The sequence below is a fragment of the Schistocerca americana genome, chromosome 3 (assembly GCF_021461395.2).
Source record: "Schistocerca americana isolate TAMUIC-IGC-003095 chromosome 3, iqSchAmer2.1, whole genome shotgun sequence".
Classification (NCBI taxonomy): Eukaryota; Metazoa; Arthropoda; class Insecta; order Orthoptera; family Acrididae; genus Schistocerca; species Schistocerca americana.
Window position 1 is genome coordinate 360,798,094 of NC_060121.1, and position 25,667 is coordinate 360,823,760.

Below are 25,667 nucleotides of genomic sequence, written 5' to 3' on the forward strand. Positions count from 1 at the left end.
ATGAAAGATTTCAATACTCCTTTTAATTGACCACTCCATAAATACCACTGCCTACTCGACACTGTTATGAAAACAAAGCAGTGAAACAGTTGATTTTCAAACCCATTCACCTGTTGCTGATGTGTATTTTACACACATTGACCTTTGCTAACAAAAATAAGATGTTAAACAAAAGACTATGAAATTAAAAAATTATGCATTATGATGTAAAAAAAGTAAAACTGTAAAAATAAACCACAAAAAGTAGGGACTTGAGAGTCTTCCATCATACCCCTGTAGGGACATGGGACAGTTATAGAAAACTAGGGACAATCATAGTTTGTCATATTAAACATCTTTGATAAATGTTTGATATTTTAAGTATTGAGTATTAAGTCTAAGTAATTCGATGTAATGAATATTTATACATGAAAGATACCATTTATTATTTGTTAACGTATGATATGTGACCAAAATTGTTTTGTTAATGAAAAATAGACTGTAAAAGATGATGAAATTACAGTGAAATCCAGACCTTTAGCTGATTACAGGCGAAAATATCAATGGGGACAGTTGAAGACGTGTGCCCCGACCGGACTTGAACCCGGGATCTGCTGCTTACATGGCAGGCGCTCTATCCGTCTGAGCCACCAAGGACACAGAGGATAATGCGACTGCAGGGATTTCTCTCTGGCACACTCCCCGTGAGGTCTGGATTTCATTGTAATTTTATTCTTTGAGAGCTGCAAGATCACCAATGGTATCTGTTCTTTCGGACATGTCTGAAAGAACAGATACCATATTCATATAGATAATGCTTACCGGCCAATGATCTTCTTCAGTGCAGATGCACTCACATTGCCTGAACTCTTACGGAAATCAGTAGATTGACTGCCGCGAGTAATGAGTATAGTGGGCAGGGGCACTACAAATGCAGTATGTGGACAGTAAGCTGAAAATGTGGGTCTCATGGGGAGCGTGCCAGAGTTAAGTCGCTGCAGTCACGCTATTCTCTGTGTTGTTGGTGGCTCAGACTGATAGAGTGCCTGCCATGTAAGCAGGAGATCTCGGGTTCAAGTCCCGGTTGGGACGCACATTTTCAAGTGTCCCCATCAATATTTATCAATGCATGTAAGCAGCTAAAGGTCTGGATTTCATTGTAATTTCATTCTACGAGAACCGCAAGATCACCAGTGGTATCTGTTCTTTCGGACATGTCCTAAAGAACAGATACCATCTTCATATATGTAAAAGATGATGGTTGTGACCTGTTTACCACTGGAGAAATCAGTGTATGTTCATTTTTAATAGTACATCTAAAAGTTTCCTATGAACTTAGATTCAAAGTAGTCAGATGTAGCTCCAGGATGTTTAGTTGCTGATGCAGAACAATGTAGGAAATAACCAAGTTAAATTGAAACATTCATCTTAGAGTGATATATTTTTTAGTAAAGGTTGCTGTAGTGACTAACATATTATGCAGTGATTGCTTGAGATTACACAGTTGCTTGTTAACATTATTTGCTTTCTGTATTTGCACTAAGAATTCTCCATTCATTTCAGGTGTTTTCCGACCGAAGGTTGGTCGCACCTTTGTCTTGACATTGGCAATGGGTATACTGTTTGGATTCAGCTTTGCATATATATTACTTGCCACAAGCCGTGTGGCAGTGGGTGAATTGAGCCTTTATCCTGTTAGGTGAGTATGAGAAAACATTATTTTTGAAATGTATTGTGTGTTCATTTTCATTAACTTCTGGCTTGATGATGAAGAGATCTGTCTCACATAATTTTAAGCATCATTAGAGTCATACATCACATTCCTGATGTCCTGTATTGAGTTGGAGGACATGTGTTATGTTTGCAATTTTTTTGAGGGTTGTTACTTCCCATGCATAATAAACATTTTGCTTGTGTCTCTGGCTAGATGTTGTTCCCCAAAATCATAGTGCTTGTGGATTTTTCAATATTTTCTGTCATGATTATATTATGAGGCGGACTGCCCACCAATATTTTTATCTTCAGATACCATGAATTAGGTTACACTTTTGCAGTTAGGTTACCTTATAGAAGCATTTTTGTTGTGTGTAAGAACTCAAATATAATATTCAATTAAACACCTGCATGATGTATCAAGAAACTACAGTCAAAGAGGGGAAGGGAAGATATTATTGTAGCATAAATTACTTGCAATGAATAGATGTGTATGCCTTTGATCAAAAGAGAAGCAGCTCTATAAATATCAGGAGCTCAGATGGAAAACCACTACTAGGCACAGAAGGGAAGGAAAGTGTAGGGGTCTATTCAAGGAATTGAACTTGAAGGCAGTATTGTAGAAAGGGAAGAGAACACATGAAGATGTGAAAGGAGAGAAGAATTTGACAGAACAGTGAAAGACCTACATAGAAACAAAGCCCCTAGAGTAGATGACAGTTCCACAGAAATACTGATACCCTTGGGAGGGGCACCCATGACAAAGCCATTCCATCTGGTGGGCAAGATGTATGAGACATGGGGATATATCCTCAGACTTCAATAAATATGTTATAATTACAGTTCCAAAGAAGTCAACTGCTGACAAACATGAATATTACTGAAGTGTCAGTTTAATGAATTATGGTTGCTTACAGAAGAATGGAAAATCTGGCAGAAGCTAGCCTTGGAGAAGATCGGTTTGGGTTCCAGAGAAATGTAGGAACACACAAGGCAATACTGACTCTATGACATATCTTGGAAGATAGGTCAAAGAAAAGAAAACCGTGTTTATAACATTTGTAGACTTAGCAAAAGCTTTTGATGATTTTGACTGGACTTCAAAATTTTGGAAGTAGCAGGAGTAAATTACAGGGAGGAAAAGGTTATTTGCAACTCGAACTGAAAGCAGAGTTGAACGGTATGAAATGGTTGAGAAGGGAGTGAGATAGGTTGTTAGACTATCCCTGAAGTTATTCAATCTGTATGTGGATCATGCCATGAAGGAAACTAAAGAAAAATTTGGAGAAGGAATTAAAGTTCAGAGAGAAGAAATAAAAACCTCAAGGGTTGCCAGTGCCATCGTAATAATGTCAGATACAGCAAAGGACTTGCAAGAGCATTTGAGCAGAATGGACAGTGTCTTGAAAGGACGAATTAAATTAGGCAATAGGAGTTATATTAGGATATGAGACACTAAAAGTAATAGTTGAGTTTTGCTATTTGGGCAGTAAAATAACTGATGTTACAAAACAGAAAAGATGTAAATTGGAGACTGGCAGTGGGAAGAAAAGTGGTTCTGACAAAGATAAATTTGCTAACATTTGAATGTAAATTTGAGTGTTAGGAAGCAGCTCCAGGTTACGAAAGATGACAACAGCCGGGAAAGCAGTGTACTGACCCCCTATGCTCCTCTTTACTGAATCCAATGACGGCATTTCTGGGGGATAAAATGGCAGTCGGTCAATGCTGATGGGCCCACTAGGACCTGTGGATGGAATTTATGTTTTTCTTAGGAAGTCTTTTCTGAAGATATTTGTCTGGAGTGTAGCCTTGTCTGGGACTGAGAAGTGTGCGATAAGCGGTTCAGACAAAAAGAAAATAAAAGATTTTCTTACGTGGCAGTAGAGAAGAACGTTGAAGATAATGGTTAGATTAAATAACTATATGAGGATGTACAAATTCAAATTAGGGAAGAAAAGAAATTTATGGCACAATGTGACTAAAAGAAGGGACCAGTTGATAGAACACAACTAATGAGGAAATACTCAGTGGAACTAGGGAGAAGAGAAATTTGTCCAACAACAACAACAACAACAACAACAACAAATCTGAGTAAAACTAACAGTATGGAGTGTGTTTGGAACAATCTACCCATGGTGTTAGATTATACAGTCAATGTATTGATTTATATGTGTCTGTTGTTGTTGTGGTCTTCAGTCCTGAGACTGGTTTGATGCAGCTCTCCATGCTACTCTATCCTGTGCTAGCTCCTTCATCTCCCAGTACTTCCTGCAACCTACATCCTTCTGAATCTACTTAGTGTATTCATCTCTTGGTCTCCCTCTATGATTTTTACCCTCCACGCTGCCCTCCAGTACCAAATTGGTGATCCCTTGATGCCTCAGAATATGTCCTACCAACCGATCCCTTCTTCTAGTCAAATTGTGCCACAAACTTCTCTTCTCCCCAATCCTATTCAATACTTCCTCATTAGTTATGTGATCTACCCATCTAATCTTCAGCATTCTTCTGTAGCACCACATTTCAAAAGCTTCTATTCTCTTCTTGTCCAAACTATTTATCGTCCATGTTTCACTTCCATACATGGCTACACTCCATACAAATACTTTCAGAAACGACTTCCTGACACTCAAGTCTATACTCGATGTTAACAAATTTCTCTTCCTGAGAAATGCTTTCCTTGCCATTGCCAGTCTACATTTTATATCCTTTCTACTTCAACCATCATCAGTTATTTTGCTCCCCAAATAGCAAAGCTCTTTTACTACTTTAAGTGTCTCATTACCTAATCTGATTCCCTCAGCATCACCCGACTTAATTTGACTACATTCCATTATCCTCGTTTTGCTTTTGTTGATGTTCATCTTATACTCTCCTTTCAAGACACTGTCCATTCCATTCTTCCAAGTCCTTTGCTGTCTCTGACAGAATTACAATGTCATTGGCAAACCTCAAAGTTTTTATTTCTTCTCCATGGATTTTAATACCTAATCTGAATTTTTCTTTTGCTTCCTTCGCTGCTTGCTCAATATACAGATTGAATAACATCGGGGAGAGGCTACAACCCTGTCTCACTGCCTTCCCAACCACTGCTTCCCTTTGATGTCCCTTGACTCTTATAGCTGCCATCTGGTTTCTGTACAAATTGTAAATAGCTTTTCACTCCTTGTATTTTACCCCTGCCACCTTCAGAATTTGAAAGAGAGTATTCCAGTCAACATTGTCAAAAGCTTTCTCTAAGTCTACAAATGCTAGAAACGTAGGTTTGCCTTTCCTTAATCTAGCTTCTAAGATTAGAGGCAGTATTGCCTCACGTGTTCCAATATTTCTACGGAATCCAAACTGATCTTCCCCGAGGTCGGCTTCTACTAGTTTTTCCATTCGTCTGTAAAGAATTTGCGTTAGTATTTTGCAGCCGTGACTTATTAAACTGATAGTTTGGTAATTTTCACATCTGTCAACACCTGCTTTCTTTGGAATTGGAATTATTATATTCTTCTTGAAGTCTGAGGGTATTTCGCCTGTCTCATACAAAAAGTCCTTGGCTCAGCTGTGTTTTCCTCGGGTTAAAAATCAACTGTTTCACTGCTTCATTTCCAGAATAGTGTTGAACAGGCAGTTGTGTTTATGGGTGACCGAGTAAAAGGAGTACTGAAATGTTTTATTCCATCACTGTCCTTTAAGAGCAAAATGTTGTTAATAATATAGTTATTTCAGGGTTTTCTGGAGTCCAGTTCATATTTAAAATGCTCAGTATATGAAGTAAGATACAAATAGCAGTCACCATGAATGAAGTGATAGACAGTTGTGACAGCTAGAATGAAACGCAAAAGACAAAACTGAAAAGAATGTGCACATTCCTTACTGAATGGTCAGAGCATAAACAGTTCAAGCGGTGGTTAACTGAATGTAATGACAAAGGGATGGTAAACTGTATACTGTGCCCTGCTTTTCCTTTCCCCCAATAAAAAAGTGAGGGTATTGGGGCCATTGTAAAATATTCTTCTACAGACAATGAAGTTTCAGCAGTAGAACTGTCACTTTTATGTCATGAAGTTATGTGTAACCATAATAATGTGTGTTCTAGCTCATTGCTTTCCATTGATTGCGGTATTTCGATAGGAAGTACAATTTTCAAAGCCTCAAAGTAAAATCCAGAACTTACTTTGGGTGTACAAAATGTGAGGTGCTGGTACAAAATATGTTGGCTCCACATTCGGTAGAACTTGTAGAAAATGAATTAAAAAGACACATTTTTCTCTATATCAACAGATGATACAAAGAAAGGTACAGTAAAATTAAACACTTCCCTTGTTTTTCACTTAGTTACATTTTAGAGCAGAAGACTCTCTCCAACATTTATCTCATCATTGGGCCATAGTTATTTTGTAGCTACAAATTTCATTAGAAGTGAAAGTAAGTGGGTGGTTAATATTATCAAATCTGATGGATATGGTAGATGCTTCAGTGGTGAATAATTCCTCCCAATGTTTTTCCCCTTTTTTTCTCAGTCCAGGACCCTTTCCATGTATTTCTTCATGCAGTTGATTTAGATGACTTATGTAGTCTTTGTCACTTATGTTACATTTTGCAAGGTAACCAATAATCCATTTTGCATCTTGTAAACTGCCATACAACTGATCATATACTGGCCACTTCTGCTTCAGACATAACATCCATAAGTAACAGGTTGTCTGCTCCACTATCGCAAGCTCTCCACCACCGGAGACAGTCACATGCTGAGCATTGCCAGTACAGCATGCAGTGTGGAAACATTACTGCCGACAAACCGTAACGTGCCTGTTGACCCACTGTCCTCTAGCTGGCACCTCTAGAGGTCCAACCTCACTGATACAGAGCGTGCATCAATGAAAGTGGCACTGCCATCACAGGGATTACAACATATCCAATCTCACATACTCGCCTGCCGCCTGCTGCGTATATAGAGGAACTGATCAACAGGAAGCAATTGGCAGTACACTATCTCATTCTTCTGGTCATGTTCCAGGCTTGATGTTGACCTCAAGGCCCATGATTCAGAGCTCACACCAACTGCACCAAGCTTATTCGCCAGTAGTTGCTTTCAGAGCTTTTGCCTTTCCAACACCGGCCTTCCCCTGAGCTAGTACCCCAGCGGCCTCCACAGTTACCATCACGACCTACATCACTATGGACTAGTGCCTTGACCTAGGTCATGACATCATTGGGACCCGGACAACAGCAGACTCTTCGTTACACCACATTACTAGATTAGGAGAATCCCTTTCAGTTGTATCATTCATCAGAAGCTGCATTGTGTTAAACCTCCTTCTTTCTGTGATATGTTAGTTACATGTCTCCCATTTATTGCATACAGCCTGACACTCAGAATGTGTAATGAGGATTAAGTTATATCATTACACCATCCAGTCTCTTCCACAATTGAGGGTTGCTTAGCATTTTGTGCCCTTAACAGCTCTGGGTTCCATATGACAGCTCTTCTACTGATCCTCTGGTGGAATTAGCACACAACAGGTGGCTCCTATACCACTGTAGCCCCGCCCAATTGTGGCCTTGCTTGACCAAGTCTGATGCTGCCCCTGTGCTTCATGCTTTTGCCTTAGAGATGCAGCCATCACAGAAGTGCCACAAAACTTACCTTCCCATAGCATTGGGCTTCCCTACCAGCACTCCTTTGTCTGTGCTCCTGCACACATTACTTCCATTGACGAAATTCTGGGCTTTGCTACCAGCACTCCTTCTGCGTTCCTACGCACACTGTGGGGACAACCTTCTCACCACTCCAGGGATCTCTACCAGATCCTTCTTTGTCTGTGCTCTTGTGGGTACCACAAACAGCGATGATCTTCCTACCACTCTGGGAGTCCCTATGGCCCCCTCCTTCTGTGCTCTTGCACACATCATATATGCCAATGATCTTCCAACCACTCTGGACCTCCCTCTTTGCCCTACTACTACTGTGCTCGTGCGCACATGCCACCAGTGACGACATTCTCGTAGACTTCCAAACAGCCCTACCTCGTATTGTCCCCTTCCCCCCCTCCACATGACGTTGATGCCTTACAATGCATCTACCACCTCAGGCCCATTTTCCTGTTCTGTACACATGACCTTGATGCCTCACAGCACATCTGCCACCACAGACCAAAAACTTCTGCGCTTCTGTATGACCTTGGCTCCAGCTGTACCCCTCACTGCCCATGCCTCACATCTCCATCCTCTGGGTGCAGTTCCCTTTCCTTGCTGGCACCATCATCTCACCTACCACCCTCCACCTGCACCTGTCATTGCTCCCACACATAGTGCCTTTCCCAAGCCATGGCCGACAGTGACACTGCATTTCATGCTATCACAGCATCCACGAACCTGCAGTTTTTGCTCTTGTTTCAATCAGTGTCCTTCACAGCCAAACCTAGATCATCCACACCGCCTGCAGCAACTGCTTCACTACCTCAGATCTCATATTCCGGGACAGGGTCACAGCTGCGACCTGCTCTTCACACCCTTAGGGTTCCCATGCCACCTTGGGGAGCCACCACTCCCTGTGGGCACCCATTGGCTCCGCTCTTCCTCATTCACTCTGCCACATCCCACACTGGTTCTGTGGCGAGCATCAAATGGCTTCACCATCTTTCTCCTTAAGGGGAAAGGAATGTCATATACTAACCACTTCTGCTTCTAATACAATGCCCAAAACCAGCAGCTCGTCTGCCCCAGTACTGCAGGTTCTCCTCCACTGGAGACAGTCATGTGCTGAGCTTCACTAGTACACTGCATGTCAAGGAAGCATTATTGCAGACAAAACATAACACACTTGTGGACCCACTGACTTGTAGCAAGTGCCCACCAGGCGGACCAGCCTTGCTTTCAAGCAACATGCGCATTGGCAAGAGTGTTGCTGCCATTTCAGGAATTATGTTGCATCAGCATCATGTGCGCATTGAGTGCCAAGCGATGTTCTTCTGCCTGCAAATATGTTGCTCGACCACAAGTGGACTGCAGCATACCTTCTAATGCTCTGGGCTCAATGCCCATCACTTGGAGCTCACACCAGCTGCATCATGCCAATTAGCCAGTTTTCATTTTTGGAGTCCTCGCCTGTCTGATACTGGCTTCTCCTGGACTTGGCACCTCAGCAGCCATCGCAGTTACCATCATGAACAACATCACGATGGACTAGCTTCATGGCTTCTGTCACGACATCATCATGACCCAGGTCACAATAGTCTCTCAGCTATGTCACATTACAAGATCAGGAAGATCTCTTCCAGTTGTATCATTCAGAAGCTACATTATGTTAAACCTTGTTCTTCCTGTGCTGTGTTAATAAAGTTTGTCTTTTGTGCTACTTGGGTCTTATAATTTATTGTGTGCAGTCTACCTCTCAGGACATTAAATAAACCCCTACACTTTTTGTCAGGCTCATGGAATACGATTAGTACTTTGTTCTGGGTGACTCACACTCAGTAAGAAATTGGGAAGAAAAATAAAATGTAGATTTTTAATGACACAACTGTAGCTAGGCTTTTGCTCTTGGCCAGCATTCAATACATATGGCACTCTTCTCACGCGAAAGTTTCTTACAGTTATTGCGTGATGTAAAATGTGTTATACTCTTTTTTTTTCAACAGCTATCTCAAACACATTTACTCTCAGGCCAAGCAGTATCATTTCTTGCCCTTTCTTCGTGGATTCAGCTTGGTTATAGTTTTTGACCATATTTCACCTAGCTAATAATGAGGTCATGTTTGAATTCAATTGCCCATTTCTTGATGTTTGAAAATGAAGGCGCCAACTACCTAGAAGCATCCAGTAGCACTGGATGAGTTTGTGTGGATGATAAATTGTTCAAAATAAAGAATTTCTTTACGGTACAGTATTCTATTGCCCACCTCTGCAGCTGTGTGGTCATTGTGACTGACTGCCATTAGGGATTTTTCCCTCGGTGGGAGTATTGGAACAGAGTGCACAAAACCTTGTGATGCCAGTTGAGGAGCTACTTGATGAGTGGTAGTGGAACCAGGTCTGCAAAATTTACAACAGCTAGGACAGGGGTGTACTGGCCTCCACCCCTCCATATCACATCAAAATGATGCCAATAGCAGAGGATGACAGGGCAGTTGGTCAATCCCAGCGGATCCATCTGTGGACAGAATTTCAGCGGTTATTTGAATGAAACACACATGAGATGAAAGCTTCTAAGAACTGTACGAACAGAAATAATTTACAGATGCACATTACTCTGCAAATGAACCAGACTTAAATAATCTCACTCGGATACCAGTGCTAAATTTGTCATACCAAGACTCATCAGTAAGTAAGTGAATGTACCAGAATGTAAGAGGAAATGACATACATTTTGCAGTTCATTATTGAGCAGTCAAAACAGGTGTGGTTGATTTGGAACAGTACATTTCTCTGTGTGCAATGCAATAAAATTATATTTTGCTAAAGCCGTTAGAGACAACATGATGCAAGGGCAAGTTTGTTTAATGGAAGTAACAATCGGTCCCCCCAGGGGGTTCAGCATTTAGTTGCTGGGTACAGGCTTGGCAACCCTGGGGTCCCTGAGCTGGGGACAGGGAAGCGCCACCAGTCCTCAATACCGTAAGCTCTGAGCGTGCTTCAACGACTACCGTAAGGCACGACGGTGGAACATTGTATGGTACAGAGCCCGGGGATCTTGGCTTAATTGCCTGGGTCACGAGGGTGGTATAAACCTTTATAAAAAAACCTCAATCTCAAGGTGTGCTGCACGCCAAGGAGATGAATGGCTGTTGAGGTAGAACAGTTGCTAGCGGGCGACCTCTGGGGAACCTGCCGCCCCCAGTTGTATTAGGCTTACCCAGGCAAGCAGGGCTTTGTCTGGGTGGACATGCCTTTCCCTAGCTGCTCGTGGGACCACCATGAAAAGAACAGCCGAACAGATGGGGTCTCATTTCTGACCACAAAGCCTCAGTTTTTTGGGAAAATTTAGAGGACAAGTTTGGAGAAGTTGAGGGCATGTGTAAAATGAGGTCTGGAGCAGTCCTCGTACAGACAGCATACCCAGCACAGTCACGGGCATTGCTTGCTTGTGACAAGTTCGGTGATGTTTAAGTCTCCATTATGCCTCATAAGAGCCTCAATATGGTTCAGAGACTTATTTTTCATCGTTACCTGTTGTTACAGTCTGACGACGAGCTCCATGCAAATCTGGAATGCCGTGGTGTCCACTTTGTACGACGTGTCTTCAAGGGACCTAAAGATAGTAGGGTCACCACCGGCGCCTTCATCTTGGCTTTTGAGGGTGACACCCTGCCCGAGAAGGTCAAGATGATGATATATTGATGTGATGTTAAGCCTTACATCCCTCCTCCCATGCGCTGTTTTAAGTGCTGGAGGTTTGGGCATATGTCATCGAGATGTGACGCCAATCCTACCTGTCGGGATTGTGGACGTGCCTCCCACCCCAACGTCCCATGTTTGCCGCCCCAAGTTTGTGTCAACTGTGGACAGAAACATTCACCTTGCTCATCAGACTGTGCGGCTTATCAAAAAGAACGGAAGGTTATGGAGTGTAAGACCTTGGACAGTCTCACTTATGCAGAGGCTAAACGCAAGTACGATCGACTTCACCCTGTGTGCATTTCATCGATGTATGCTGCAGCAGATTCAATATCGTCATCCCTGACGATGAGCCCCCAAGCTCAGCGGCTTTTTGTGGGCCCTCCAGCCCGGCCGTCTATTCCTGCCCCCCTGGTAGTTGGGGGAACACTCTTTTCCATTGCTCCCCTGTTTTCATTGGGAGTAACAACCCCTCCTTCTTTAGGGACTTCAGTCCCCACCTCTGCGCCAGAGAAGTGCACGCCTCCTCCGGCTCCCCTCGCGCAGAAGGGATCACTTGGTGCCCTCCCTTCCATGGTTACTACCCCTCCAGATGTCAGCCAGTGGCTGAAAAAGCCACCACCTGAGGGCCGTAGGGCTTCAGGCCTCCCTCGGTCCATGAGACTGGGTCAGAAAAGCCCACCCAGCCTGATAAACCGAAGGACAAACGGGACCCTACCAAAAAGAAGAAAAAGCAAAAGGAGAAGGACATAGAGACAGAAAAGGAGTTCACCACTGCACCTGAAGATGATGTGGAGCATCTAGTGTCCACTCAGGAGCTAGATGTTGCTCGACCCGCAGCTCCTATGGAAGTTGATCAGGCTACTTCGCAACTGGTGGCCGTGAGTGCTTCTAAGGCGTGACCATCCCCCCCCCCCCCTCCCCCCCCCCCCCCCCCCCCGGTCCACCCCACCCCAGGTTCTTTCATGTCTTCACAGTCGGATACCATTATCCTTCAATGGAATTGCCATGGTTTTTTCCACCACCTTGCTGAGTTGAAACAGCTTTTGTGTCGCTTCCCTGCTGCCACTTGTCTGGCCCTACAGGAAACCTGGTTTCCTGTTTGGTGGACCCCCTCCCTCTGTGGCTACTGGGGTTATTATAAGAACCACGTAGAATACGACAGGGTGTCTGTGTTTATGTTCTTTCCGCTGTTCCTAATGCCCCAGTGCCACTTCACACGGCTCTCGAGGCTGTGGCTGTTAGAATCCGGGCAGGAATGGAGCTTACCATCTGTTCCCTCTACCTTCCCCCAAATGAGGTTGTCCCTCTTGCTAACCTAGTTACCTTGTTCGCCCAGCTCCCCCCGCCATTCCTCCTTTTGGGGGACTTAAATGCCCACCACCCTTATTTGGCAGGCTGTTCCAACCGAGCTCCAGGGAGCCGGAGCGCTCCGGAGCACTCACTGCGGCAGCTCGGAGCCTGCGTGGAGGGGGAAAGCAAACACACTGCCCCCTGGCCGCATGCAGCCGTAACTGGCGCAATAATCTGTGTTCAATGACAGCTATGACTAGCTGCGGGAGCCCTGTACCTCTAATGGAGGATACCTTTCTATTCATTGAGTGGGATGGTCATCCGCAGTGTCTTGTATGTAATAAAGTATTTAATTATGGGAAGAGGTACAATATACAACGACATTATACACGTCTTCACACAGCGCACTACGATCCGGTAGAAGGCGTTGCACGCAGAGAACTGGTAGCCAGGCTTAAGAACGACATACCAGGAGACATAAGTTTAAAAACGGTTTCGTAATACGGAGGGTATCAAAACATGCAACATAGTTCGTGTTCTGTAATGCGTTTATAATTTTCAGGTGAATGAGAGCGGAGAAAACACTACTGAATCTGCAATTCGATCAAGCTACAGGGTCGCTCACATCATTGTGACGAGTGACAAGCCGTTTTCAGTGGGACCACTTGTAAAATCATGCATGGTAGCAGTGGCAGAATGTTTGTTTCCAAGGGAGGTGCAGGCAATTGAAGGGGTTTGCCTGTCGAAGCAAACAATGTCTCGTCGATTCCTGGACGTGGCAGCAGATTTAGAGACACAGCTCAGGAAAAAGGCGGAGAGATTTGTTGCACTTTTGCTAGCACTTGACGAAAGCACCGACATATCGGACTGTGCTCAACTTGCAGTCTTTGTGTGTGGTGTCGACATGGAGCTGCAAGTAACTGAAGAGCTCTTGGATGTGGTACTACTCGATTACACCGCAACAGGACATGACATTTTTGAAGCTGTTTGTGGATCAGTGGACAATACGAATTTGCCGTGGGATAAGTTCCATTCCGTAGCGCCAGACGGTGCTCCACAAATGATCGGGCGTCACCAAGGTTTTGCTTCTCGTTTGAAAAATAAACTCAGGGACGAATTCGGGAAAGACATTTTGACTCTTCATTGTTTTATTCATCAAGAGGCATTGTGTGCTGAAACGGTAGAGCTAGGTGGCGTAATGAAAGATGTCGTGAAGTGTATGAATTTTGTGCAGCATCATGGTATGAATCATCGCCAATTCAAAGGATTCCTGAAAGATATGAAGCGGAGTATGGGGATATACCTTACCACAGTACAGTTTGTTGGCTGAGTCGGGGAAAAGTTCTTGATGTTTTCTCTGCCATTCGTGAGGAAATATCCCTTTCCCTCGAAATGAAAGGGAAGAAATGTGTTGTCTGAAAGATATAATATGGATATCAGAACTGGTGTTCCTAGCTGACATAGCTATGCATCTGAATAATTTAAATCTGTCATTGCAGGGCAAAGGGCAGCTAATCGTTGACATGCACGACTAGATCAAAGCGTTCATGGAAAAGTTACATTTATTTGAGAGGCAGATGAGTAATGGACTTTTAACATTCTTCAATCGTCTTGCTTCTTTAAAACTACCTGAAGGTACTACTTTCGGCAATTACCAAGCGAAGTTAAAGCAGCTCATCACGTCGTTTGAAACATGATTCCAGGACCTCACTAGTTTGGAAATGGAACTTAAGGTGTTCAGTACTCCTTTTTCAGTTTCCCCTGATTACTTGTCATTGTCACTTCAATTGGAGATTATTGACTTGCAAAATTCAACTTTGTTGAAAGAGAGGTACTACAACACGTTGGATTCGTCACAATGGTATCGTTCATTGCAGCAAAAAAACATTTCCCAAGCTTCACAACAATGCCGCTCAGATCATGTGCATGTTTGGATCTATGTATTGTTGTGAGCAGCTTTTCTCAGCAATGAAAAGAGTAAAAAGTAAGGAACGATCATTTCCTCAGAATGCAACAATGAAGGCCATCCTCCGCATTAACGCTGCGAACACTTTGACGGCTGATATTTCCGATCTTGTAATGAAAAGAAAATGTCAAACTACAGAGGCCCAATAAATTTAGTATGCAATTTCTTGTAAAACAGTTGTCTCTTATTTATTTCCTGAACATTGTATTTCCTGGTGTAGCATGTCACCATGTCTTAGCAGCTAAGAGTATGAGGTTGTCGATCTTGTAAGATGCACCTGGCACATCAAAACGCTTGCCTTGCCGCCTGCCTCAGCCAGCCGTGCCACGTGCCGGCGTGCCGGCCCACTTGAATGGAATGGTCACAGCGAGTGACACGGCTCCCTGGAGCAGGGAGCGCTCTGCGGCTCACAACGGAGCCGACGAGCTGGAACAGCCTGCTTTATGGGGTGGGGCTCAGATCTCGCGCCAGGGTAGGAACATTGAGGCTCTCTTGGCACAGCAGGACATTTGCCTCCTTAACACTGGTGCTCCTACATATTTTAGCTTGGCTCATGGCTCATACTCGGCCATTGATCTATCTCTTAGTAGCTCAGGTCTTCTTCCATACCTCAGTTGGAGGGTCCACGACGACCTCTGTGGTAGCAACCACTTTCCTATCCTGGTTTTTTTCTTCTTCAATCCCAATCCCCTGACCAGCTGCCACGATGGTCTCTTCATGGACCTGATTGGGCAGCCTACACATCAGCTATTATGGCCATGGCTCCACTTTCTGGTACCGAGCGAGGTGGCGCAGTGGTTAGCACACTGAACTCGCATTCGGGAGGATGACGGTTCAATCCCGTCTCCAGCCATCCTGATTTAGGTTTTCCGTGATTTCCCTAAATTGTTTCAGGCAAATGCCGGGATGGTTCCTTTGAAAGGGCACGGCCGATTTCCTTCCCCATCTTTCCCTAACCCGAGCTTGCGCTCCGTCTATAATGACCTCGTTGTTGACGGGATGTTAAACAACACTAACCTAACCTCCACTTTCTGGTGACATTGATTTGGCAGTGGACGAGGTCACTATGGCCATTGTTTCTGCTGCCCCCCTGTTCTTCAAGTACCCTAAGGTGTAAGTCAATCCCTTGGTGGACACCAGAGTTTGCAGAAGCTATCCGGAACCGCCGGCAAGCCCTGCAGTGACACTAGCATCATCCTTCCCTAGAGAATCTGGTTGCCTTTAAATGGCTGTGGGCCCGGGCTCGGCAGTTAATCTGGCAGAGCAAACAGGACTGCTGGGAACGATATGTTGCCACCATAGGTTCACGCACCTCCCCATCTCAGGTGTGCTTTTTGGCTTTTTGGCTTTTGCCCTCATGCTTCTGTCCCTCGCTAGAGTCGGCTATTTGTACAGCTTTTACTCGGCGAGAACATCTAGTTGCTGTTTTCTTTGATCTTTGGAAGGTGTACGATACCACCTGGTGCCATCATATCCTTGCTATGCTGCATGAATGGGGCTTATGGGTTCCACTTCAGATTTTTCTACGGAATTTTCTCTCCAATTGCTCCTTTCGGGTTAGAGTTGGCACTTACTTTAGCTCTGCTCACATTCAGGAGAACGGTGTCCCACAGGGCTAGGTTCTCAGTGTTCCCCTCTTTTTGGTGAGGATTAATGGTCTTGCGGCTGCGGTGGGCTCATTGGTCTGTTCCCCTCTGTATGCCAATGACTTTTGTCTTTATTACAGTTCCCCAAGCATCAGTGTTGCTGATCGGCAGCTGCAGGGAGCTATCCGTAAGGCACATTTTTGGGCATCCAACCATGGTTTTCACTTCTCAGCCTCTAAGACTCGAGTGATGCATTTCTGTCGTCGTCGAACGGTCCACCTCCATCCAGAGCTCTACCTTGCCAATGAACTCCTTCGAGTTGAGGAGACACATCGCTTTCTTGGCGTGCTGTTTGATGCTCAGCTCACTTGGACACCTCATCTTCGCGAGCTTAAACAATGGTGCTGGCGGTACCTCAACATCCTTTGCTGCCTCAGCCACACCGTTTGGGCCCCCCTGCAGGTCCGGGGTAAGAATAGGCCCGAGGTATTCCTGCCTGTCGTAAGAGGTGACTAAAAGGAGTTTCAACCGTTTCGGCCTTCCATGTGATGGTCCCCCTTGGGGTTTGACCTCCATTTTTCAAAATTCTACAGAAGTACGAGCCTTTTGGGGAAGGACGCCTTACATGGTGTACCATTGGTCCTCAGTGCACTAAGACGTTGGCACTCAGCATTGTAACAGCGTTGTCACCATACCCACTATTCCTCAAATTGGGCCTAAACGCCTGATGGGTTGTACAAGTTACGCCCATAGTGCGTCCCCATCTGCACCTACGATCATGATGGACTTTCCATGGCACCTGAAATCCAGCACGGTAGCCAGCCCGTTGTGGTGGGGTCGTCATGTACCCTCTAGGTTGTAGCCCCCTGACAACGCAGGGATCGCACTGTCGATACCTGAGCTGCATCCTCCCCATGTCGGCCAAGGAGTAGATGCCCGTCTCCTTGGGGCATCAGGACTCCCGGCAACGGTCATCCTGCCAGGTGGCCCTTGCTGAGGCTGGGTGGCGCCTGTGGGGAGAGTCCCTGGTCGGACTGTTTGGCATCGGGGCGGACGTTTCGCAGATGAAATGTCAACACGTATCAGGTCGCTCTGCGGCCGAGTCTTTCAAAAGGAAAGGTACTGTCTCTGGTTATGGTTCTCCTGCCCTTTCCCCCTTGGCCACTCCCTGGGAGGAGGGACAGGCCCGCCGGCTTGGGGCGAAGTACTTCCCCCGCTATTTGGTCTGTTCTCGAACCGATGGGGGGGATGTTCGCCACCTCCAAGCCCACGTTCTTTGTTCAGCACATCGAGGACATCTTCAGGGAAATCGAGGCTCTCAGTAAGATGCGTTCGGGGTCCGTTCTTATAAAGACCACCTCCACCACACAGTCGGCGGCGCTCCAGGCGTGCGACCGACTAGGGGACATCACAGTATCTATTGTCCCGCATCTGGCACTGAATAGGACGCAGGGGGTTATTTTTCATCGGGACCTCCTGCTGCAATCTGATGAGGAGCTCAGGGCCAACCTGGAGCACCGAGGCGTGCATTTCGTCTGGCGAGTCCAGTGCGGCCCCAAAGACCATCGCATCGACACCGGGGCCTTTATCCTCGCCTTCGAGGGGGACGTTCTCCTGGAGAAGGTAAAGGTGATGTGCTACCGGTGCGACATGCGACCTTACGTCCCACCTCCTATGCGCTGTTTTCGGTGTTTGCGCTTTGGGCACATGTCGTCACGGTGTAAGGCTGAGCCCCTTTGTGGCGATTGTGGACGTCCTCTTCGTGACGAACATACATGCACCCCACCACCTCGGTGCTTTAATTGTCCTGGCATCCACTCGCCTAGATCCTTAGACTGCCCCGCGTGTCAGAAGGAGAAGAAGATTCAAGAACTCAAAACTTTGGATCGTCTCTCTTATTCTGAGGCCAGGAAGAAGTATGACCGCCTCCATCCCGTGACGTTGACCACTTCGTTTGCCTCAGTCGTGTCCACTCCTTCCACGGTATCCTCACCCCTATCCTGTCCCCCCTCCACCTCCTCCCCCCATCCGGGGTCTCTGCCTCCGCCTCCCAAATCCCTCCCTTCCAAATCCTCCTCCCCCGCGGCCCCCGCCCCCTGTGCCCCAGGGGCCACCCTTCCTCCTCCCCCCCCCTCCCCCCCCCCGCCGCCTTAGAAGCAATCTTCTTCTCAGCCGTCCATCGGGGAAACGTTCCGGATCCCAGCTTCCGAGGTCCGGCGTTCCAAAATGGACCCCGCGCGTGAGGACCTTCTTCGGGTCCAGCCCACCATCCCTGTGCCTCCTCGGACTTCCAAAAAGGCCTCCAAGAAGAAGTCTCTATTCCCCCTCTCCACCCTGGCGCGTTTCGTCTGACGCTCCATCCGTGAGTCGCTGCTCCCGGCCGTCCTCAGTTTCGCCGGGACTCTCTGCTGCCAGGCGCTCAGTTGGCCTCTCGTCGGCAAATGATGCCCCTCCTACACAACCCGGGACAGCGGCCGCAGCTGGCGACGACTCGATGGAACAGGATCCGCCTCCCGCCGGTTGTAGCGTTGTTCCCTCGAAACCTGGCCCTCTGCGGCCGTCGAGGTGACCAGCTCTTCCCCCGTCTCCTTCCCCCTCTTTTTTGACTAGCGATGGCCTTGTTACATTGGAACATAAGAGGTATTCGATCTAATCGGGAGGAATTACAATTGCTCCTCCGCCTGCACTGTCCGCTCGTCCTTGGTCTCCAGGAAACCAAGTTGCGCCCGACTGACCGTATTGCCTTTACCCACTATACCTCGGAGCGGTATGACCACACCCCTGTGGACGGTATCCCAGCTCATGGTGGGGTCATGTTGCTCGTTCGGGACGATGTCTATTACCATCCCATCCCATTGACCACCCCACTCCAAGCAATAGCTGTCCGTATTACTCTTTCTGCTTTTACTTTTTCAGTTTGTACCATCTACACTCCATCGTCATCCGCAGTTAGTCGGGCTGACATGATACACCTGATTGTTCAGCTTCCTCCGTCGTTTTTATTGTTTGGCGACTTCAATGCCCATCACCCCCTTTGGGGCTCTCCTGCATCCTGTCAAAGAGGCTCACTCTTGGCGGATGTCTTCAACCATCTCAATCCTGTCTGTCTCAATACTGGCGCCCCGACTTTCCTCTCGGACTCTACTCATACCTACTTCCACTTGGACCTCTCAATCTGTTCTACCACTCTTGCCCGTCGGTTCGAGTGGTATGTCATTTCTGACACCTGTTCGAGCGACCACTTCCCCTCTGTCGTTCGTCTCCTGCACCACACCCCATCCCCACGTCCTTCGAGCTGGAACATACCGAAAGCTGACTGGGGACTTTACTCCTCACTGGCGACCTTTCCGGACCACGATTTTCTCAGTTGTGACAGTCAGGTTGAATACCTCACGGCTGTTATCATCAATGCTGCCGAACGTTCCATTCCTCGTACTACCTCTTCTTCACGTCACGTTTCCGTCCCCTGGTGGAATGAGGCTTGTAGAGACGCTATCCGTGCTCGACGACGTGCTTTACGCACCTTTCGCCGCCATCCTACGTTGGCGAATTGTATTGGATACAAACGACTCCGAGCGCATTGCCATAGAGTCATCAAAGACGGCAAAAAAGCTTGTTGGGCCTCTTTCACCAGCTCCTTTAATAGTTTTACTCCCTCTTCTGTCGTTTGGGGTAGCCTGCGCCAGCTGTCGGGCATTAAGGCCCACTCCTCGGTACCTGGCCTGACCTCGGGTAATGAGGTCCTTGTTGATCCTGTGGCTGTCTCCAACGCCTTCGGTCAGTTTCTCTCGGAGGTTTCAAGCTCCGCCCATTACCACCCTGCCTTCCTTCCCAGGAAAGAGACAGAGGAGGCTCGGCGACCTTCCTTCCACTCGCTGAATCTGGAAACTTATAATGCCCCCTTTACTATGCGGGAACTTGAACGTGCGCTTGCACTGTCCTGGTCCTCTGCTCCGGGGCCCGATGCCATTCGCGTTCAGATGCTGGCACACCTTTCTCCGGCGGGCAAAAGCTTCCTTCTTCGTACCTACAATCGCATCTGGACCGAAGGTCAGGTCCCCATGCGTTGGTGTGACGCTGTCGTTGTTCCTATACCCAAACCCGGGAAGGATAGACACCTTCCTTCTAGTTACCGCCTCATTTCTCTTACAAGCTGTGTCTGTAAGGTGATGGAGCGCATGGTTAATGCTCGGTTAATCTGGATTCTTGAATCTCGACGGCTACTTACCAATGTCCAATGCGGCTTTCGTCGCCGCCGCTCCGCTGTTGACCACCTTGTGACCTTGTCGACATTCATCATGAACAACTTTTTGCGAAGGCGCCAAACGGTAGCCGTGTTCTTCGATTTGGAGAAGGCTTATGATACCTGTTGGAGAGGAGGTATCCTCCGCACTATGCACAGGTGGGGCCTACGCGGTCGCCTGCCCCTTTTTATTGATTCCTTTTTAACGGATCGAAAGTTTAGGGTACGAGTGGGTTCCGTATTGTCCGACGTCTTCCTCCAGGAGAACGGAGTGCCTCAGGGCTCTGTCTTGAGCGTAGCCCTTTTTGCCATCGCGATCAATCCAATTATGGATTGCATTCCACCTAATGTCTCAGGCTCTCTCTTTGTCGATGACTTCACGATCTACTGCAGTGCCCAGAGAACATGCCTCCTGGAGTGCTGCCTTCAGCATTGTCTAGACAGCCTATACTCATGGAGCGTGGCAAATGGCTTCTGGTTCTCTGAAGAGAAGATGGTTTGTATCAACTTTTGGCGATATAAAGCGTTCCTTCCGCCATCCTTACATCTCGGTCCCGTTGTTCTCCCATTCGTGGAAACAACTAAGTTTCTAGGGCTCACATTGGACAGGAAACTTTGTTGGTCTCCGCATGTCTCTTATTTGGCGGCCCGTTGTACACATTCCCTTAATGTCCTCAGAGTTCTTAGTGGTTCATCTTGGGGAGTGGATCGCACTGTCCTGCTTCGCTTGTATTGGTCCGTAGTCCGATCGAAGCTGGATTATGGGAGCTTCGTCTACTCGTCTGCTTGGCCGTCCCTCTTACGCCGTCTCAACTCCATCCACCATCGGGGGTTATGTCTTGCGACCGGAGCCTTCTACACTAGTCCTGTCGAGAGTCTTTATGCTGAAGCTGCCGAATTACCATTGCCCTACCGACACGACGTACTGCTGTGTCGGTATGCCTGCCGGCTGTTGTCAATGCCCGACCACCCCTCTTATCAGTCCTTCTTCGCCGATTCTCTTGACCGTCAGTACGGGTTGTATGTGTCTGCCCTGCTGCCCCCTGGAGTCCGCTTCCGTCGCCTGCTTCGACAATTGGATTTTGCCTTCCCTACCACCTTCAGAGAGGCTGAGAGCCCGACACCACCTTGGCTGCAGGCTCCGGTTCATATTTATCTCGACCTCAGCTCACTCCCGTAGGAGGGTACTCTGGCTGCAGTGTATTGCTCACGGTTTGTCGAACTTCGTGCTCGACTTGCTGGTCACACCTTTATTTACACCGATGGCTCCAAAACTGACGATGGTGTCAGCTGTGCCTTTGTTGTCGGGGCCATCACATTTAAATACCAGCTCCTCGACCAATGTTCCAGCTTTATGGCCGAGCTTTTTGCTCTCCATCAGGCCGTTCAGTATGCCCGCCGCCACCGCCATTCATCGTATGTACTCTGCTCTGATTCACTCATTGCTCTTCAGAGCCTTGGAGCTCCCTATCTGGTCCATCCATTGGTACAACGGATACAGCAGTCCCTCTATTCTTTCGCTGATAATGGCTCTCTTGTCAGCTTTCTGTGGGTTCCCGGACATGTAGGAGTGCCTGAGAATGAGGCTGCTCATGCTGCAGCCAAGGCTGCAGTCGTCCTGCCTCGGCCAGCCTCCCATTGTGTCCCGTCATCTGACGTTCGTGGGGTCGTTTGTAAGAGGCTTGTGTCGTCGTGGTGGGATGCTTGGTCATCCCTCCAAGGAAACAAGCTCCGGGCAGGAAAACCGCTCCCAACTGCTTGGACGACCTCCTCCCGACCGTCTCGGCGAGAAGAGGTCCTTCTGACCAGGTTGCGGATTGGGCATTGCCGGTTTAGCCACCGCTACCTGCTCTCCGGTGACCCAGCCCCGCAGTGCCCTTGTGGTCAAGCACTAACAGTGCACCATTTTTTATTGTCGTGTCCCCGCTTTAGTCAATCTCGTGTTGTCCTGTCCCTGCCATCTACTTTACCGGATATTTTAGCTGATGACGCTCGAACAGCTGCTCGTGTTCTGCGTTTTATAACTTTGACTGGCTTGTCCAAAGACATCTGACTTTTTACTTATTTTATCTGCATCTTTGTACGGACTTTCTGGTGTCCCCCCTCCCCTTGAGTTTTACTAGATTCCATGTGCTCTAACACTTGTGACTGGGCGCTAATGACCTCTGTAGTTGAGCGCCCTTAAACCCCACAAAAAAACGAACAACCCTCCTACAGCTCTATAAGGCCTTAGTTCAGTCCCATCTCGACTACGGGAGCGTGGTGTATGACTCAGCAGCACCTTCAACATTGCAGATCCTCGACCCGATTCTCTATTGTGATGTCAGACTGGCGACAGGTGCCTTCTGCACTAGTCCGGTGACTAGCCTTCTTGTAGAAGCTGGAATCCCTCCCCTACAATTCCGCTGACAACAGTTGCTTGCGTCATACATCGCCCGCGTCCATGCCTCGTCCGACCACCCAAACCACAGGCTACTTTTTCCATCTTCTGCACTCCCCTCCTCACGACGGCGGCCTAGGACGGGTCTCTTGATCACGGTCCGCGTTCATTCCCTTCTCTTGTCACTCGAGTCCTTTCCCCTTCGTCCACCCTTCCAGCCCTCTCCTTCTACCCCTCCTTGGTCCCTCCCTCGTTTGCGGCTTTGCTTGGATTTGTCCTGCGACTCCAAGTCCTCCGTTCCACCTGCCAATCTTCGTCGACAATTCATGGCTCTTCTTGCCTCGTTTCATGATGCAGATGTAGTCTACACCGATGGTTCTGTGGTCGATGGACGCACTGGGTTTGCTTTAATCCACGGCGACTATGTTGAGCAGCATTCCCTGCCTTGTGGGAGCAGTGTTTTCACTGCGGAGCTGTTTGCTCTTTATTGTGCAGTCGCTCACCTTTCCTCCTGCCCTGGGGAGTCATTTGTCATATGCTGTGACTCCCTGAGTGGATTGCAAGCACTCGACCAGTGTTTTCCTCGGGACCCTCTGGTGCACGGTATTCAAGATGCTGTTTTTGCTCTCATGGAGTGTGGTCGTTCAGCGACGTTTGTGTGGACCCCAGGCCACATCGGCATTCCAGGAAACGAACATGTCGATCGGTTGGCCAAGCAGGCCACCACTTCGCCACGCCTGGAGCTTGGTCTTGTGAAAAGAGACCTCCGGTCAGCCCTACACCGCAATGTCCGCGATATCTGGAGCTCTGAATGGTCTGTCTTGAGCATGCCAAATAAGCTCCGCGTGGTAAAGTCGTCCATGGCTGTATGGAACTCATCCTTGAGGAGCATGTGTAGGGACTCAGTTGTTCTCTGCCGTCTCCGAATTGGACATACGCGGTTGGCCCACAGCTATCTCCTTCGCCGTGAGAACCCGCCCAAGTGTCGCTGTGATGCAGGGCTCACAGTGGTCCATCTTCTGATGGACTGCCCCCCTTTAAGCCCCATTGCGGCAGTCCTTTAATTTAGCAGTTCCACTTCCTTTAATTCTAGGCGACGATTTCTCTATAACTGACTCAGTTTTACGTTTTATCCGAGCAGCTGGGTTTTATCACTCACTCTAGTGTGGGTGCTCTCACATGATTTCTCAGGCTACACCCACTCTAGCGACTTTTGATTGTGACGTGGATACCAAAATAGTGTCTTTTCTGGTAACAAGTTGGGTTGGTACCTCTATCAATGCTTTCCAGCTGAGGGTTCTTCATTTGTAGTTGAGTGGTTGACCTTTTACCTGATCCATCAACCACTGTAGTCTGTTTTAATCTAGTCAACTATTTGCTCTGCTCCTTTTAAGTGTCCTCTATTTTGTGTTATTGTGGTGTTCATTTTAGCTCTGTACCCCTTGGTGTTTCCTCCCTCTGGGCGCAGAGGTTACGCTTTTACTGTATAGGCCTTTTACAAGTATGTCTGTCGGGAACAGGGGACTGATGATCTTGATGTTTAGCCCCCATCAACCCCAAAACCAACCAACCAACCAACAATCGGTCAACGATAATTTCAATGGAAGTTACGTGTTTTGGGTGAACAAGGCTTGTGGTTTACATATGCATTGTTGGTTTATATGTGGTCTGTATAATCACTTTTGAGACAGTGCTATTGCACTGATTATGTTGTTGTTGTTTTTGTTGTGATCTTCAGTCTGAAGACTGGTTTTGTGTAGCTCTCCAGTTTGTCTGTCCCATGCAAAGCTCTTCATTGCAGCATAATTACTGCAATGTGCATCCATTTGCCACGGGGTGTACTGTATTCATACATGTGTCTCTCTCTATAATTTTTACACTCTACCCTTCCCTCTATTACAAAATTGCATATTCCTTGAAGCCTCAGGGTGTGTCCTATTAACTAATCCATCCTTTTAGTCAAGTTGTGCCATAAATTTATTTCCCTTACAATTCAGTTCAGTACCTCTTCTTAGCTTATCTGACCTGCCCACATAAAATTCAGCATTTCACCACATTTCAGAAGCATCTATTCTTTTCTTGTCTGAAACGTTTGTCATCCTTGTTTCACTTCTGTACTAGACTACAGTCCACACAAGTATCTTCAGACAAGACTTCCTAACACTTAAATTTATATTTGATGTTAACAAATTCATCTTCTTCAGAAATATTCTTCTTTTTATTGCTGGTCTTTTATATCCTACTTCAGCCATCATCACTTCTTATGCTGCCCAAATAACAAAACACATCTACTACTTTAGTCTCCGTAATTATTTCTCTCAGAATTTTATGATTTAATTTCACTACATTGCGTCTCCTTGTTTTACCTTTCATTGATCATTATCTTGTATCCTCCTTTAAAGACACAGTCCATTCTGTTCAGCTGCCCTTACAAGTCCTTTGCTGTCTCTAACAGAAATTCAATGACATCAGCAAACCTTAAAGTTTATTTCTTCTCCATGAACTTTAATTTCATCTCCAAATTTCACCATGCTTTACTCTAAAGCTTTCTCAGTGTACAGATGGAATGACATCAGGAATAGATTGGGATAACTACTACCCTATCTCACTCTCTTCTCAACTACAGCTTCCCTTCCGTGAACTTCAGCTCTTATAACCGTAGTGTAATTTCTGTGAAAGTTATATGTAATCTTTCACTCCCTGTATTTTATCCTTGCTACTTTTAAAATTTTGAAGAATGTTGTATAGTCAGCATTGTCGAAAGCTTTCTCTAAATCCCCAAATGTTACAAATGTTAGTGCCAACGGCCTTGCTGCAGTGGTAACGCCAGTTTCTGTCAGTTATGTGCTTCCAGGCTGGGCTAGCAATTGGATGGGTACCATTCAGTATGCCAAGCGTTGTTGGCAAGTGGGGTGTACTCAGCCCTTGTGAGACAAACTGAGGAGTTACTTGGTAGAGAAGTAGCGGCTCTGGTCTGGTAAACTGACATATGGCTGGTAGAGCAGTGTGTGAGCTGAGGATGACACAGTGGATGGTCGCTACCATTGGGCCTTCATGGCCTGTTTGGGCAGAGTTAGGTTAAGTTACGTTATAAATGTTAGTTTGCCTTTCTTCAACCTATCTTCTAAGACACAGTGTGGAAGTGAGAACCAGTTCTGGCATTTTATTCGCCTTTAA

General features: G+C 46.8%; 1 protein-coding gene across 2 annotated transcripts in view; it reads left to right on the forward strand.

Moving 5' to 3' along the window:
• The first annotated feature begins 1,545 nt into the window (after positions 1–1,545).
• Positions 1,546–25,667, forward strand: part of LOC124606626 (glycoprotein-N-acetylgalactosamine 3-beta-galactosyltransferase 1-like) — a 66,264-nt gene continuing 42,142 nt past the window's right edge. For both annotated transcript variants that reach the window (XM_047138621.1, XM_047138622.1), the window contains exon 1: positions 1,546–1,678. In XM_047138621.1, coding sequence (XP_046994577.1) covers positions 1,590–1,678 — 89 coding nt within the window. In that variant the 5' untranslated portion in view covers positions 1,546–1,589. The remainder of the gene's footprint in view (positions 1,679–25,667) is intronic.